Source organism: Phaeoacremonium minimum (assembly GCF_000392275.1).
Source record: "Phaeoacremonium minimum UCRPA7 unplaced genomic scaffold PA7_03_scaffold_292, whole genome shotgun sequence".
Classification (NCBI taxonomy): Eukaryota; Fungi; Ascomycota; class Sordariomycetes; order Togniniales; family Togniniaceae; genus Phaeoacremonium; species Phaeoacremonium minimum.
In genome coordinates, this window is record NW_006921197.1 from 103,153 (window position 1) to 118,446 (window position 15,294).

General features: G+C 54.4%; 3 protein-coding genes across 3 annotated transcripts; 2 read left to right on the forward strand and 1 right to left on the reverse strand.

Moving 5' to 3' along the window:
- Window positions 1-5,596: 5,596 nt before the first annotated feature.
- On the forward strand, window positions 5,597-6,233 carry UCRPA7_3862 (putative transcriptional regulator protein; the record flags this gene model as incomplete). Its single annotated transcript, XM_007916427.1, has 2 exons — window positions 5,597-5,630; window positions 5,896-6,233. The coding sequence occupies 2 exons, from the start codon at window positions 5,597-5,599 to the stop codon at window positions 6,231-6,233; spliced, it is 372 nt and encodes a 123-aa protein (XP_007914618.1).
- Window positions 6,234-11,542: 5,309 nt separating this feature from the next.
- Window positions 11,543-12,967, forward strand: UCRPA7_3863 (putative aar2 protein; the record flags this gene model as incomplete). The annotated part of the gene is made up of 1 exon (XM_007916439.1): window positions 11,543-12,967. The coding sequence occupies one exon, from the start codon at window positions 11,543-11,545 to the stop codon at window positions 12,965-12,967; it is 1,425 nt and encodes a 474-aa protein (XP_007914630.1).
- Window positions 12,968-13,670: 703 nt separating this feature from the next.
- On the reverse strand, window positions 13,671-14,293 carry UCRPA7_3864 (putative 40s ribosomal protein s16 protein; the record flags this gene model as incomplete). The annotated part of the gene is made up of 3 exons (XM_007916443.1): window positions 13,671-13,961; window positions 14,077-14,148; window positions 14,225-14,293. 3 exons carry the CDS (start codon window positions 14,291-14,293, stop codon window positions 13,671-13,673), a joined length of 432 nt encoding a protein of 143 aa, XP_007914634.1.
- Window positions 14,294-15,294: the final 1,001 nt, after the last annotated feature.

The following is a 15,294-nucleotide window of genomic DNA, read 5'->3' on the forward strand; positions in this document are numbered from 1 at the left end:
TTCACTCACACGCAAGTGGCCTTCCAAGTCCTCCAAGTCTTCCAAGTATCTGACTCCACTGTACAAACATACACTACAATACACCATACCATGCCAGAATACTATACCTTGACATGACATGCTCGAGCACACTGCACTACAGCACCCTAGCATTATAAGCCCCAAGAGCGAGTCTAAAAGGCGTCTAGGTGTCAATCGCTAATAGCCCCCGGCTGGCGTTTAGACCACAGTTTGGCCCCAACCACCCTTCACCAGCTACGGGAGCGAAGATCGCTGTCTGCGGGAGATTTTAAACTTGTGACGGCGTCGAACCCCGAGATCCTCTGTTGCAGTGCCACACGCACCGCACGCGGCCGGTAGCCCCTAGAACGACAAGTACTCTAGATTGATCCCGCCAATCTTGGTTTCGCGTCACGAACGGCCGCAAGTCCAGTCCAACCCCCAACGGCGAGGCGGGCTCGAGCTTGGTCGGGAAGCGGGAGGTGCCAGAATACACGACCTCGTCGCACGACGTATTGCAGGCGGAGAATATCTTGATTTGAGACCCATTTGAACATCTCACGGCAGGGACACAGTGTACGGCAACTCCGTCAACCCCGTCAACCTTGCGTCCCGCTCGAGCGACCCAGGGAAGGAACACGAAAACCACCATCGGTTTCTCGTACGTCGCAAGGAGGATTGGGAGACCCCGAGACCCTGAGCATCGACCGATCGTGACTCGAGGAGTCGCATTATTGGTCTTCGAGAAGCCGAAGAGCCTGGGTAGAGCGCATTCCGATTTCCGGCCCCATCCTACTCATCTGGGCCCGCTCGAGTCAGGTCGACTGCGCCGGTCTAGCCCCGTCCGCAACTCAATTCCTCTTCTGCACGCGACCTGGTACTGGTAACCCAGACCAGACCAGGCAGACCCCTGGTAGGCCACCGACTGGCTGGTCGGATGCTCTCAGTAAAGTGATAACCCAACGTATTGATCCAACACGGTGAAGTGCCAATTGAATTGGAGCCAACTGGATTGAGCTGGAGTGTGTTCCAGACTCCAAGACCTAGAGTTGGAATCCTCGGCGTCTTCTCTTGATTTGAGCAGAAGGCACCAAGAGGATCTCGGAACCCAGACAAACAAAGGCGAGGCCTATCTTGACCCTCGTGTGCAAACAGAACAGAGAGCCCCCCCCATTTGGTAAGCAGCTTGGCGGCGTGTGCGGAATCTGGCCGACGCGACATTCCCAATCAACTGCGACATTGGACCTTTGAACGCCCTCTGACTGGCTGTGGGTGGAAAAGTCGGCAGCTTGATGCGAAACTCCCCACCTCCCTCCCCACCTCTCACCTCTTATTATTTCCCTCGTTGCGAGAGAAAGAGAGGCTCCATCCATTGTGCCCTCCACTCTCGGACCTGACCCTGTGGGACAGACACGTGAACAAACACCGTGTGCCCATCCGGCCGGTCGGAGGAGGAGAAGCCAAAGAAGGACAAGGAGACAAGGAACCTAGTCAAGCTGGTCCTTGCTTGAGTCGCTCTCGTCGCAAGGAAATACCAGAGTAAGGTAGCACTGTCAGGAGGAGCAACAGCACGCGAAAAAGAAAGAGAGCAAGCTACCCCGGCAGCCAACACCGAGCGAGGGCCACTGACAGTATCATTCGCCATTCAACCCTGGCTCATCTGCGCATCAGTGCATCAGTGCATCTGGGTCGTCCAAGGGTGGGCCCAGCCACATTCTCATTCTCCCAGTTCAGTCAGTCAATCCGCCCACCATCATCTATTTGCTGATTGGGTTAGTGTGGAAAAGGCCGCAGATCGTATGCAGTGCCCACACAGTGTGAACCAGGTCCGCAAGCGAAGTCGCGACCTTTGACCACCCACCTCGTCCACCTCGTCCACCTCGTCAACCTCGTCAACCTCAGGTACCCAAGGCCGAGTAACTGCCTGCCTGCCTGCCTGGTTGCCCTGCTTTGCCTGCCTCCACTCGGTACCTATCAACTGCAGCAGGGAGGTATTCACGACCACCATAACTTTTTTTCTCGTTCATTCACTCACGCAAATCCCCCGCCACCAGCATTATTTTTGCTTGCCTGCCAAAGTCTGCCCGGATTTTTCAGCAGCAGTAGTCTTTTCTCTCCCTCTGTTCCTCTCTCTACCTATCTCTCGACTGCCAGTCTCGACCCGCCCAAAGGGTACACTACTCGACACCTACCTTCCCTTATTACCAACGCTTGACCAAAAAAACCCATTCCACCACACACAGTAACCTGGTACTTTGTCACCCGTGTCACCCTTCGACGTCAGCATTTCTTGACGTTTTCGACCTTGTTCCCTCCATCCCTCGCGTGCGTCTGCGTGTGCGTGTGTGGCACCTCGACTCGTGGCCCGCCACACAGCAATCAGTCATCTTTCCGATTTTAAACTTCCCAGCAGCGGAATTCAGTATCCCGGATTTGTTCGGCGTGGTGTCCCAAATCTCCCCTCCCCCATCTCCATCCCATCTCACGCTACGACTCTGCCCGCACGCGCAGCAGAGATTGTAGCGCACACCGTAGGCTTTGGTGCCCGGCGCTTCTACCCACTTGGATTCGCTGCCCACCTCAACCCACGCGCCGCCGCCGCCGCCCTCAGTCTACCAAGGCCCGGCGTTCTCTTGCCGCTAGACCACTTGGACCAGAGAGGTACTTGTACGCAGTACACGACACAACCCACCACGGCCACCATTACCCTGGCCAGAAGCGCGACATCCACTCTGAAGAAATATCGACAGGGACCAGGTCCCTTCTCCTGCAAAGTGACAAGGTTGGCAACTGAACGTCAAGGACCAGGCTCCGTTGCCGACACCAAGCAAATCCCCCCCCAAAGCCCCTTAGCACGAACCCACCCTTGCCCCTTCTCCTTCAACCTCCTCGCATCAAGTCCACCCCGGCGCGCAAAAGAGGGACCCTCTTCTCTTCCTCTGCACACCACCCACAACAGTCGCGTCACTCTGGAGTAGCATACAGTACAGCACGGTACCGTACCATTCTCAGGTGCCATACCATCCCATTTCCTGGGTCCTCGATCACTTACATATCTCCCTCCTCATTCATAATTCCTCCCAACTCGTGCCTGCTCGCTATTTCGCCTCGGGCCACGAGTCAGTAGGAAACCCCGGTTTCGACAGGGATTCCATCGGCAAGCAATTTCCTTCTTGGCAGGCAAATCTTGCGGCCGTGTGTACTCGTGTAGTCAGTCCATCGGGGCGGGTGAATAATCACCGCTGTTCTCCGGAATTAAGCTGAATAGCCCACCTGCGCATGCCTCTTGTACAGGGTCGCATCCACAGGAGCATTGGCCACTTGAGACCTGACATTACTCGGGCACCCTAGGCTCGTTCGTCGTTCGAGGAGCCGAGCAGACAGACCACCCACCTCTCTGGCGGAGAGTTTAGATATCCTTTTCCGGAGGCTCGACCAAGTCGCCTGCTTGCCCGAGAACAGACTTACGAGATCGCGTCATCCGAGTGGTCCTGCGATTCCAAAAAGTCAAAATCGCATTGCCAGTGTCAGCGTTTCCGGGCCCTTTGAGAGAGAAGGGAAGAGAAACGGACAGAGAAAGAGGCACGGGTACTACCTACAGTACAAGCAAGCTCGCTCGCGTACAGGCGGCGACGATTTGTGTGTCTTTTCTACTGGGATTGCTCAGCCTTCCATTGCCTGCTCCACTTCCCAGCACTGCAAATCAGCCCCTCCTCTACTACATTGGGCGCCTGGCACACAATTTTACCCCATCAATTTCTTCTTGATCCTAGTGTCCCGATATAAAATCAGGTCCCTCCCACACTAGGCCGGATTTCTGCTCGTCAGAAACCTTCCATTCGACGGTACCCCACTGCGAGTCAATCTAGGGTCCCAGAAGGTGAAAGCGAGAGAGCAGAGTCAGTTTAGGGCCCTGAAGGGAATAAACTTACATCACTGCGGTTCCGCTACTGAAGAATTCCCACCCCCTGGTAGCTTGAGTCGTGCGCTAGCCGTCATTGTCGGTCTGGTCTGAGAGGCACAACTGCAGCGAGAGCATCCACCCAGAAGCCCAGCCCTCACTGTCCGGGCCTGCACTATTTTAGTCTCTCCTGCTTCCAACCCATCCCCACCAGTATCGACCACTCTTCACTGGGCCTACTCTGGCTTCTGTGATCTAAGAAGAAGTTCGGCTGATCCTTGCCACGCCATCGATCCCTCTTTCAGCCTGAGGTGGCTTGTGCTTTGGGACGATACCTTTTAACTCGACCCAAGCCCGCGGTCAACCAACCCGGTCTTGCGCTATCTTCTGCCGCCAACATATACACCATCACAGCCGCCCTCTCGTCCCAGGTACAACTCTATTCTCTTAGTACCTCGAGAGAAAAACCGCCGCCAACCAAACCTGCGCTGAACTCGAAGTCGGCTCTTGAGAGATCTCTATTATCTCCTGCCTTCTTCATCGTCGCACGTTCCTCAGTCACTGAGCTGTAGTGTGCTTTTGGTTTCCCAACGCAGCAGCATCACCACGCGCCTTCGTTGAGACCAGAATCTCCCACCACTACACCGTTCCAGCTTCTCAACCCAGCTTGGAACCCCCGGCTCAGAAGCGACCTTACAAAGTACGCTTCTGTCGTCTCTCAGTTACCTTATGGAACGCAGTGCTGCCGAGTACTCGCAGTCAGGTTTGCCATCGCCGTACCCAAGCAACTTCGGCGACACCCGTTCTGAGGCCTCGTCTGTAGATCACGCGTCTGCTGCGCAATACGCGAACCAGCAGGAAGTGCGATCCAGCAACTACTCCACCTCGGCCACTCCCACGTCCGAGTACGGCGTGTATCCGCCTTCTGCGCGGTCAAGCTCCTTCCCAGAGCATATTCAGCGATCATACCACCCAACTAGCAACCACAACGGTAGCAGTGGCGGTATGGCGCAAACACCCACAAGTCCGTCCATGCCTTTGCACGATGGACGAAACCATCAACATCCCCACCAGGTCAAGTCTGACAGCGATGTACCTATAGATCCTTCAATAGCAGCGCCGAGCCCGACTTATCCTCACGGGCAATACTCTCCTTACGCGCCGCCTCCTCAAGACATGTCGCACGGCTATCAGCACCCTGGCAGCGGTGGGCTGTACGCGCAGCCGCGCCCGGATTGGACAGGCTATGGACACCAGCAGGGACCTCCATTGACACCTGGGCATCACGTCTTCCCCCAGACGCCCACTTCTGCAGCGCCTCAAGCGCGACCTAATCAGGTAGGTTGATCTCGCGAAGCGGCGAAAAGACCTGAATGTAATGGGGAAGGCACTTGGAGCGCGCTCAAATCCACAGCCCGCGACTCCTTCGACGAGTTAACACTAGTGGGCGCTGCGTCACGAAAGGTGTCTTCCTCGTGCAATTGGGCCTTTGCGCTAGCTTTCTTCTTGCGCAGTGACATGATTTCGCAATGGCTAACATGATTATAGGTTTATTCGTTCGTCCCAATCCCTGGTGCGCAGCAGCACAAGAGACCCCGAAGACGTTATGAGGAAATTGAGCGCATGTACAAGTGCGGATGGAATGGATGTGAGAAGGCTTATGGCACTCTCAACCACTTGAATGCACACGTCACAATGCAGTCGCACGGACAGAAGCGAACTCCCGAAGGTATGCATGAGTCCCAATTTACCTACTAGCTTAGTTTCCTATCAATGCGCGGGCCTTTCATCCTGACAGTTGCGCTTTCCGGGTAAATCGTCGCAGTACTGAGCTTTTACTAGCCAAATGCGGCGGCGGTCGCCCGCTTCCTGGTGGTGTTGGGAGTTTGGTTGGGTCTGGCGCAATTCCGGAACTAGTCAACAAGGGCGAACCAGTTCGCTGGGACGGCCAAAACCAGCAAATCAGGATTCGGCTAACATTATGCGCTTTATAGAATTCAAGGAGATCCGTAAGGAGTGGAAGGCTCGCAAGAAGGAGGAAGAGGCTCAACGCAAGGCTGAAGAGGAGCGCCAACGACAGGCTGCAGCCGCTGCAGCCCAGAATGGCGGCCCTGACGGCCAGCCCGGCCCTGACCAGCCTCCGACAAGCTACCCTGGCTCTCGTCCTGTCCAGCTGCCCCCGATTGCGTATCAGCAACAGACTCAGTACCCTGCGCCGCCCGGCTCCGGACAGCCTCTTCCCGAGTACGGAGCCAACTACATGCATCCGAACTACCAACCTGCGTCGCCCTATGGTCAGCCTAACCAGCAGATGTACAGCCAACGTCAGTAAACGCATGGAGGCCCTTTGCCCTTTGCACCTGTGACTGACAAGCGTCGAACAGACAATGGCGGTCAGCCCAGTCACTAGGGGCAAATGGTCGGGTCGCCTGTGTTGACAGCCTCGGAGAACAATCAGGAAAACGAGGCCTGTTAGGAGGAAAACATATGCTTTTTTCGCTCGGCTGTATTATATATGATTTCCCTTGTTCACGGGATTAGGCTGTCCTTGTCCATATCATGGCATCCCGTCTCGTCTTTCGGCAATCTCTAGACAATGGGCGAACAAAAACCTCCCGTTATGGTACGGCAATGTGGACGGCTTCACGGTTCTCCTGTTGATATTTCTTCGGCATGGCCTGGCTGATGCAGTCGTCATGTTGATGTACACGTGTTGACCAGCGGGACTTTTCCCTCCGCGTGGACTTTCCTTTTCCTTCTCCTCTTTGATGATTCACCTTCCCCATTTGACGTCGCATACTGCATAAAGGCATCGGTTTGGGGAGGTCTGCATTTTCGCCTTGTGCTACGGTTTATGAGGAAGTTGGTTGGTTGGTGATACGGTTTTTTGTCATTTGCATGGTGGGGGGGGGGAAGGCTCTCAGGCATACCCGACTCGTTCTACATTTGGTCGCTTCTCTCTCCTTTCGTCCACTGTCTTAGCATTCTTCCCCTTGTCATTACATGTCATCGCGAAGGCCAAGCATGGAAGATCGTAAGACGAGCATCCCCAAATGTAACTGGAAGGGTCGGCTCAGGCGGCGCTCCGGCTGAATGACTTCTGCTTGGACGGTTCTGAAGCGGCATGTTTCTTTCAAGAAGATCTGACTCAGAGAATGGGGCTCGCAGCCTAAACTTGGCAACATATGATGAACAGGGAATGAACGCTTGAGGATAGGTGGCCAGGACGACGTTATTCCATTAGGGGAAAATCAACTTGCACAGAGTCAAAAGAGACGACATACGATTGCGATGACGCTTTCTTTTGCCGCCTGGGCATGTTATCATCACCGTACACAGACGCATCGGGCGTCGGATGACCGCGTTTTTTTTGTTTTTGTTTGAGAATGTAGCACAAGGAACTAGGAATGGAAACAAAGAATATCGCGTTTACCTTGAGTTCTTGCCTTGGTAGTGAAAGTGACTGAGCAACCTTAACAAATCCATTCCTAACTTTGATATAGTGATCACGATGATGAGACCGGTAAGGAGGTGACGTCTTTATGTTAGTCAGTCACGACCCAAACCGCCGGGACGGAACCGATTTAGACGGTTGTGAGGCTGAACGGCAAAGGCGTGGCCCAGGAATGTCTCGCATTGCTTTGGTTCCATCCATGCCTAATGAACCAGCCGAGCCCATAGAGTGGGCGGTGCCTCAGCCAGGCCCCCATCCATGACATCCCATGGTTCGGGAGGGTGCAGCAGCAGCCCCCTCCTAGGTTAGTTAGTTAGCCGGGTTTAAAATTCATTTACCTTGCGGCGGCGATCCAGCCATTTGGCTCGCAGGGCGTGGGTATTAAGCTTAAATAGATGCACCAAGTCGGTAGGAGGAACAGTCCCCAAGGTAGATCCAAGAACATCCTGGCCCTGGGCTTGGGCCGCCGCTTGGTCGGGTTACACAGAAGCCTTCTCCGCCCTCGATATAGTTGGGTCTCGCGTAGGTGCGTGGTGCGTGGTGTCGGCGCGTGTAAGTGCGTGATGTAAGGCAGAGGCAAGGCAAGGCAAGGCAAGGCAAGGCAAGACATGTGCCTTGCACATGTACAGCGGCCCGGGTGATGGGTTTGGGTTAATTGATACAGACATACATATATAAATACGTACAGTTGTAGGTACATAGGTCGGTAGGGGGAGATGCGAGATTGTGACATTTGCATACTGTAGCTACTTCATGGCTACTATGCAGTTAACGACCTAGCCTACGAAAATCCCAGCAAGCCCAAAGTGCCGTCCATTCATGCTTTATCAGTCTAGCTCGACGGGAAGAAGTGCGTGCGTGCTTGTGCTAGGTTTACTATGTTTGTCTAGCTATGTTAGCGACCGGGAAACTTTGTGTAACCACACCTTCGGAAAACGCTCTACCTTAGTTAGCTTGGTGGTTATCCCTCTGCAGCAGGACCCGTACCAACCAGCGCACCAAGTCACCTTGTTTGGCCTGGGGCTGGGGGTTTTAGAGTCTGCTCGCGCGCGCGCATCAATCCTGCCCGTGATGACGCGCAGTAGCTGGGTGTTACCTACCTTAGGCTGCTTGTTGGTTACCTTAGTTGCCCTATATCTGCCTGTTCCCTCACTGGCGATGATATCTGGGACTAGCCTCCTTCTGGGCTGGGCTCGTACTACGGATGCTGCCCTCAATCCCTCTTGTCATACACAGTGTCGCCGTGTGCGAGGCATGCCAAGGACGATCGATGCTACCTTGCTTGACCAGGAGAGCGACCCGACCGTTGCACAAGATATGACAGATGCCTTTCTTGTGGTTGTTGAAGAATCGAACTCGTGTAGGCGTTTGGGAAAACTAGACTTTGATATCAGTCGGATGCTTCCCTACATTATTTCCTTTGCAATCGTCCCTTCGACTAAGGAAATCTTTATTAGGAGTTGGAATAGAGTAGTCGCGGGGGCTTTCGGATTGAGGTAAAGGTTGTCGTCCAGAAGGATATGCACCGTTCCGTGCGGCGAAGCGGGTAGTTGCTTTTCGACGTCCGACGGCGGTTGCGCCGCTGATCACCCGACGACAACGGACAGACGGGTATGACTTCCCTTGGTACGAGGAAAGGCTATCCGCACTCGATCCCAGCTGAAAACGCACCAGGAGCACAGTGTCTCTAGGCAGTTACCGACTGGCTAAACAGGCTATTGCGACTTGCGCCAAGCTGAAAATGTTCCCAAGCCTTAAGTAGGTACTATGCAGGCTGACTCTGATGCAGGGACGCTGTCTATCTCCCGGTCGGGCGCGTTAAGTGCATGCTTGTCGCACGCATTCTACCATACCATACCTTGCCGTGCCTTGGCAGACATGCCGGTCTGACGGGATCGGCAGGACGGGGGGTACAGGCGGCCGCCAAAATGGTTCGGCCTCGTGCTGTAGCATCGCGTCGCAGCAAGACCGACACTATCAGCACCTTATCTCGAGACTAAGGCAAGGCAAGGTCGGGACTCGAGGAGGTAATGAGTGTGTGCACAGTATCAGCTCATACTATCCATCCCTGACCTGGACCGGTGTGCCTGAGCGAGCTGAGTGAGGTACACCGAGACAACCCAGGCGCCGGCGCCAGGGCCGAAGCCTTAATTCGTGCGCTTTTACTGTCCTGGTTCCCCTCCGCCGGGCCTAGTGTCCGTCGCTTGCAGTGCGCTACCGCCCGAACCGTTGCACAAGGGGACCCGACCGGCCGGCGCTTCTTCCCACAACGCCTTAAGAACGACGCTTGGGACGATGGAGGTGGTGTGATGCGATGCTAGACTGTGGCTGTGTCGTCTTGCACCCATAACTTGACTTTCCCGACGGTTCCCGTTTGTGTGCACGAGCGAGCGGGAGCTACTCTAGTATAAGACATCGCTATGCGCAAGTGCAGGGTCCGTCCTGTGTCCTGGCATTGCACCCAGGCACGCGAACGCACGCACGCACATGGCCGCAAGGAAAATAGGGGAGACCCGCCGCTCCGGAGCGGGGGGATCGGGTGATGGATCGACACCGGGAGAGACAGAGTTAAGAGGGATCCTTGACCTTGCCTTGACCTTAACGCTGACCTTGACCTTAAGAGGAATGAATCCATCCAGAACCCCACGGTAGCACTGGATGGGCATCCAGATCGAAGCTAATGCTAGCACCTCAAGGTGCAACGTGTGCGTGCGTGCGTTCGTTTATGCGTTGCATGCTTTAGCAAGGTCCGGGTACCCGTACCGTATCGTATTGTATTGTACGTGTACAATTCAGTACAATACACCACCTTCACTATTTAGGCGCGACGCTTGGAGTCGGGGCGTAGGTAGCCTGGTGCTTCACCGACTGTGCATTGGCCGGCAGCAACTTCTCCTCCCGGTCTGGTTGATGAGTGCTCCCTCTCCTGTTGGTGCTGACCAAGGAACATGGATACTCATTAGGGCTGGCAAGTTCCGCCACGGCAGTTGACCAAGGGCCGACCGAGTCAAGTCGTCTTACTAGCGAAAAATATACCCAAGGTGAGCTAGACGGGCGGGGGTGAGTTGAGCGGTCTTAGTCTCTCGTGAGGATAGTCGGGGCGGCGCTGCAATTGCTGAATCTCGGAGTCAAATTGATAATTGTGTCGGGGCCAAGAAGTTGCAGCGATTTGTGAGACATGACGTTGGATTAGAACCGGCCTCTTATTATCGATCTGTCGCCGCTTGTCCTACTCCACGATGCCCGATGCCGAGGATTATGACGACGCCTGTAGTGCAACAAGTATTTTGGGAACGCAATATATTAATTTCACGTCTGCTCTTATCGCCTGTCGCGCTTGTGCGATGCGTCAGCCAGCCTGTGCATTATGAGATAACGAGATGTTCAAGGGTCTAAAGTTGGTGGGAGTGGATGGAATCGAGTGGGATTCGTCGCTTGAGCTTCTTCAGGCTGAAAGAGGAAAATGACGTAGCGCCCGCAGCGCCTTCCCTCCGGCTTACACCTCGCCCACCACGATCTGCCCTGAAATGCTTCATATTTCTTCCCATACTTTGGCCGCATGCTGTTCTTCTCTTGTTTTCGTCAAGGCAAGAAAGTAAAATTCAGCATCTGACACATAAGAATTGTTTGCTGGAAGACCCTCGTTCGGAATTTTCTCTTACTCGTCTTTCGTTTAACAGAGACTATTTTAGAACTAGCACAGTCCATTTACTGGTATTTTTTTTCACTATACAAAAGGTTTCCCGGACAGCCACTGGTGCGAAACAGTCAGCGACCAAACCTTAGTGCCTGCAGTCTTCCCCCTCTACGATTAGAGTAGATATTGACAGACGGTCACTTCACAAGGTGGAGAACATTGGTGAAGAGAGGAAATGGCTACGGCTATAACCGCCGTTACAGACTCCAGCCATACATCACCGACCAGCGCTCGCGAACAGACAGTCCCTCTCAATACCCGGGCCAAAGCTCTCTCTCAATCCTCACAGACTCAGCCGAGCCCTTCTTCAGGAGGCAGCAGTGTGTACAGTGGCTCACCTGTGCCAAGCACAAGCTTCAGTCTGTCCGGGCTGCCGCCGCTGACAAAGTCCAACTCTACGGCCTCAGCAGGACGCTTTTCTTTGCAAAGCCACGCCTCAGTGCCAGTCACAGGCACTCTACCATACGGCTCCTTGCGGATCCACGAGATCATGGACTCGACACCGTCTCACGAGGCTGGTGCGGGAAGTCAGATAGAGGAGATGCCGGAGCTGGAGGAGCCTACGTACCCGGGTGCCCCAGGCTGTCTGCAGAACGGAGATGCTTTTGTCGTTCTCGACCTGCCAGAGAACTTCACCGTGGGATGCGATGTAGTGGCCATGAACGTCGGCGGGTCCAAATTTCTCGGCATTAGGGATCTGCCCCCGGGCCCTCATTTCATATGGGTATCGGAGCCGAATGCCATGTCCCGGTGCGGGTATTGGTTCGTGACGGGACAGACTGGGGAGGTGCGCGTGAAGCAGTGGGACAGGTACAACGAGGTCCTGGGCGAGGCGGCAAGTCAGTTCGAGGTCCGGGAGCAAAAGGACAATATTGAGGCGCTCTATCCGCAACTCATGCCCTACGACTTTCATGACGGATCTGATGGCAATCCGCCCACGCCTCCACCGAAGGATCCGCCGAGGTCAACGCCGGAGCCGGACTTCGCTGTCAGTGACACCCTGATATGGCGGCGACTAACGGACTCGATCACTGAGGGTCTGCTGCGGCGGGTGACGGGCAAGAAGGATGTGGACGAGTGGCTTGTGGATACATCAGACAGCGCCAAGGGCGAGCTGCACTTCCCGCAGACAAGCAGGCTGTTCAAGACGGTTGTAGGTAGCGAGCTGAGCTTTTTATTTCCGCAGGATGCAGTCGATCTGCAATTGCTCAACCTCGTCGGCCGCGACCACCCGGCCGCCTCGGCCACTGCCATCACCAATGCTCCGGCCGATGGTCCAGACACATCTGCCGAGATCTTGGCCGTGTTGGACAAGTCTCCCTCAGCAATCACAGAGGAGGACGTTGTTGGGGAGCTGCAGTTTACCTTCCTAAACGGGATGCACCTTAGCAACCTGTCATGTATCGAGCAATGGTGGCATCTGGTCTTGCGGGTATTCTTGCGAGCACCCCGGCTTGCTGTCACCAAGCCGGCTCTATGTCGGTCTCTTATCCAGACGCTACACGCACAGATGATTTACAATGACAAATACATCGCTGGAGCACCGGGAGATAAGAAAGGACGGGGTGAGGGAACCGGACTTCAACAGGACAGCGATGGTGGGCACAGCATAGGCATTCTCGAGATTATCCCGCAGAACAGAGGCAAGCTTCGTGAAGCGCTGACTGCGTACAAGCGTCGGCTTAACAAGGCTCTTCTGGATCTGGGAGACAAGATCTCGCAGGAACAAGGTGCGGTCGGACATGCGTTCGTCGATCTCGAGGCCTGGTTCTGGAAGTACGGCTGGGATCTAAGGAGTGACTATGTTCGCGAGAAGCTGGATGGTGAAGATGACGAGGATGATGACGAGTATCAACCTGTTGTTGTTGACTTGGATGAGAACGGACGGGAGGTCGGTCTGGTGTCATGGAACTAGGCCTCGAGGATCTCAAGAGGGCACAAGGGCGAGATGATGATAATTCGCTTCTCGAAGACCGATTTCACAGTATCAACATGCAATAATGATTGAGAGCGTTTAGGTTGGGCGATTTTTGGTTATACTGGCAAATACCCCTGGATCCTGTACACATAGCTTGATATCTAGTCACCGAGATTTATTGTTATTTTTACTCGCGAAGGATGGATCATGGCTAATCGACTTGATTTGGTGAAGACGAGGTTTGATGTTTGAACTTGTAGATTCTTGCAGTCCGTCGTCCGGAGACAACGAGACCGTACAATTTCAATTGCCGTATGTAGTGGTGAGGGTTGTAGTTTTATCCCGAAACCACCTTCACATTTCACAAGAGACATTAGCAGCGATCCTCTCTTCACCATTCATCGAAACAACATGCAAGTCTCGCCACATGGTTGGGTTTGGTTGAATATTTTGATTTTGTGTGCCGTAACCCTTTACAAACCAGCCTAAGAGGCTTGCCATGCAAATGCAGCAGTAAAAACGGCTTTCCCTTCCGTATAGTAAGGTCCTCGATAGACTCCCGATCCACGAAATCAATCCTGTCCAGTTGTCCACCAGCAGCAGGCCATCCCCTCATCCCCGTGCCCGCGTGCATGTTACTCCGCCGTCCGGTAGTAGCAGCACCAGCACCATCCTCCACCACATCCTTCCGCTTCCGCGTTTAACGGTAAGACTTCTGGAATCTGGCACGGGCGCCCGGACCACCGAACTTCTTGGGCTCGCAGCGGCGGTTGTCGGCAACGAGCAGTGTGCGGTCGTACTGGCCGAGGGCCTGCTTGAGCAGGTTCTTGCTGTGCTCGTCGACGAACTTCTGGTAGTAGGCGATCAGGGACTTGGCGATCGCTTGACGAACGGCGTAGATCTGGGAGGTGTGACCACCGCCGCTGACGCGGACGCGGATGTCGACGTTGGCGAACTTATCGAGGCCGAGGACTAGGAGGGGCTCGTAGACCTGGGTTGAGGCGAGTTAGTCCCGCGTTTTCTCACATCCATATCCTTTCGACAATCCGAGCTCAGATGCTCTCGAGCATCTCCCTGTCCACCTGGAGAATTGTAGTGTATCGTACCTTGAATCGCAGAGTCGCAGGCTCAACGAGGGAGAGAGGGCGGCCGTTGACCTTGACGAGACCCTTGCCGGCCTAGAATTTTCCAAACAGTCAGTACCTAGATTCCCTTTCCAACTCGTAGCAATCGATGATTCGGAGGAGAGCTGACCTTGCATGTGGCAACGGCAGTGGCGGTCTTCTTCTTGCCGAAGCACTGGACGCTCTGTGGGCTAGACATCTTCACGGCTGGGGGTGTGGTCGTGAGGGTATCGCGAATGCAGTCGTCTCGATGATTGCAGGTTTGTATTCTGCGGGAGCAAATTTTCGAATGAGGGTTGTGCGAGACGCTAGCGCTTCCCCACTTGCTTACCTAAAGCTGGGCCTAGCCTGAAAATATCCGGTCACGTGGACGTCGATGACTTCGTTATCGGACAGCTGCGATAAGCACGTAGGCTGCATGTGGGTGAACGTCACGAGACAGGACTGGGAGGACAGCTTCAATCACCATGCATGGACAAATGGAATAACGAAGTATTGAAAAAATGTCACGGAAGGGTGTAGGCTTGGCGGCCTTTGACCGAAGTCGCATCACTTCGGCTCAGTACGCCAGCCATGGATCTACTCTCCGGTCGACAAATGCCCAAGCTCTGGAGACGCAGCTAGCGGTATTCCGGTCACTGTTACAGCAGTTTGCGCAGACACACGCAAAGGACATCAGGTCGAATCCATCGTTTCGGGCTCAGTTCGCACGCATGTGCTCTGCCATAGGTGTTGATCCTCTAGCCAGCAGCAACAGCGGATCTGGTGGTGGCTCCATATGGTCGCAGCTGCTGGGACGGTCTGTCAATGACTTCTACTTTGAATTGGCCGTGCGGGTTGTTGAAGTATGCTCGGAAACTCGAGAGGAAAATGGTGGACTCATCGAGGTCCGCAAAGTCAGAGAGCGCATCATGAGAGGTCGCATGGAAGGAGCCTCAGAAATAGCCGAGTAAGACTGGCATTTTCTCGTGTCAAACATCAACCAGAGAGCTAACATTTACAAGAGATGATATCCTTCGAGCTGTTGGAACCCTCAAACCGCTGGGGTCCTCCTATTCGGTCATCAAAGTCGGCAGCAAGCCGTACATTCGCTCCGTGCCAAAGGAGCTGAACACTGACCAAAGCGCTGTTCTGGAAGCAGTTCAGGTGCTCGGCTATGTCAGTGTGTCCATGCTGATGGTGAATCTGAACTGGCCTCGT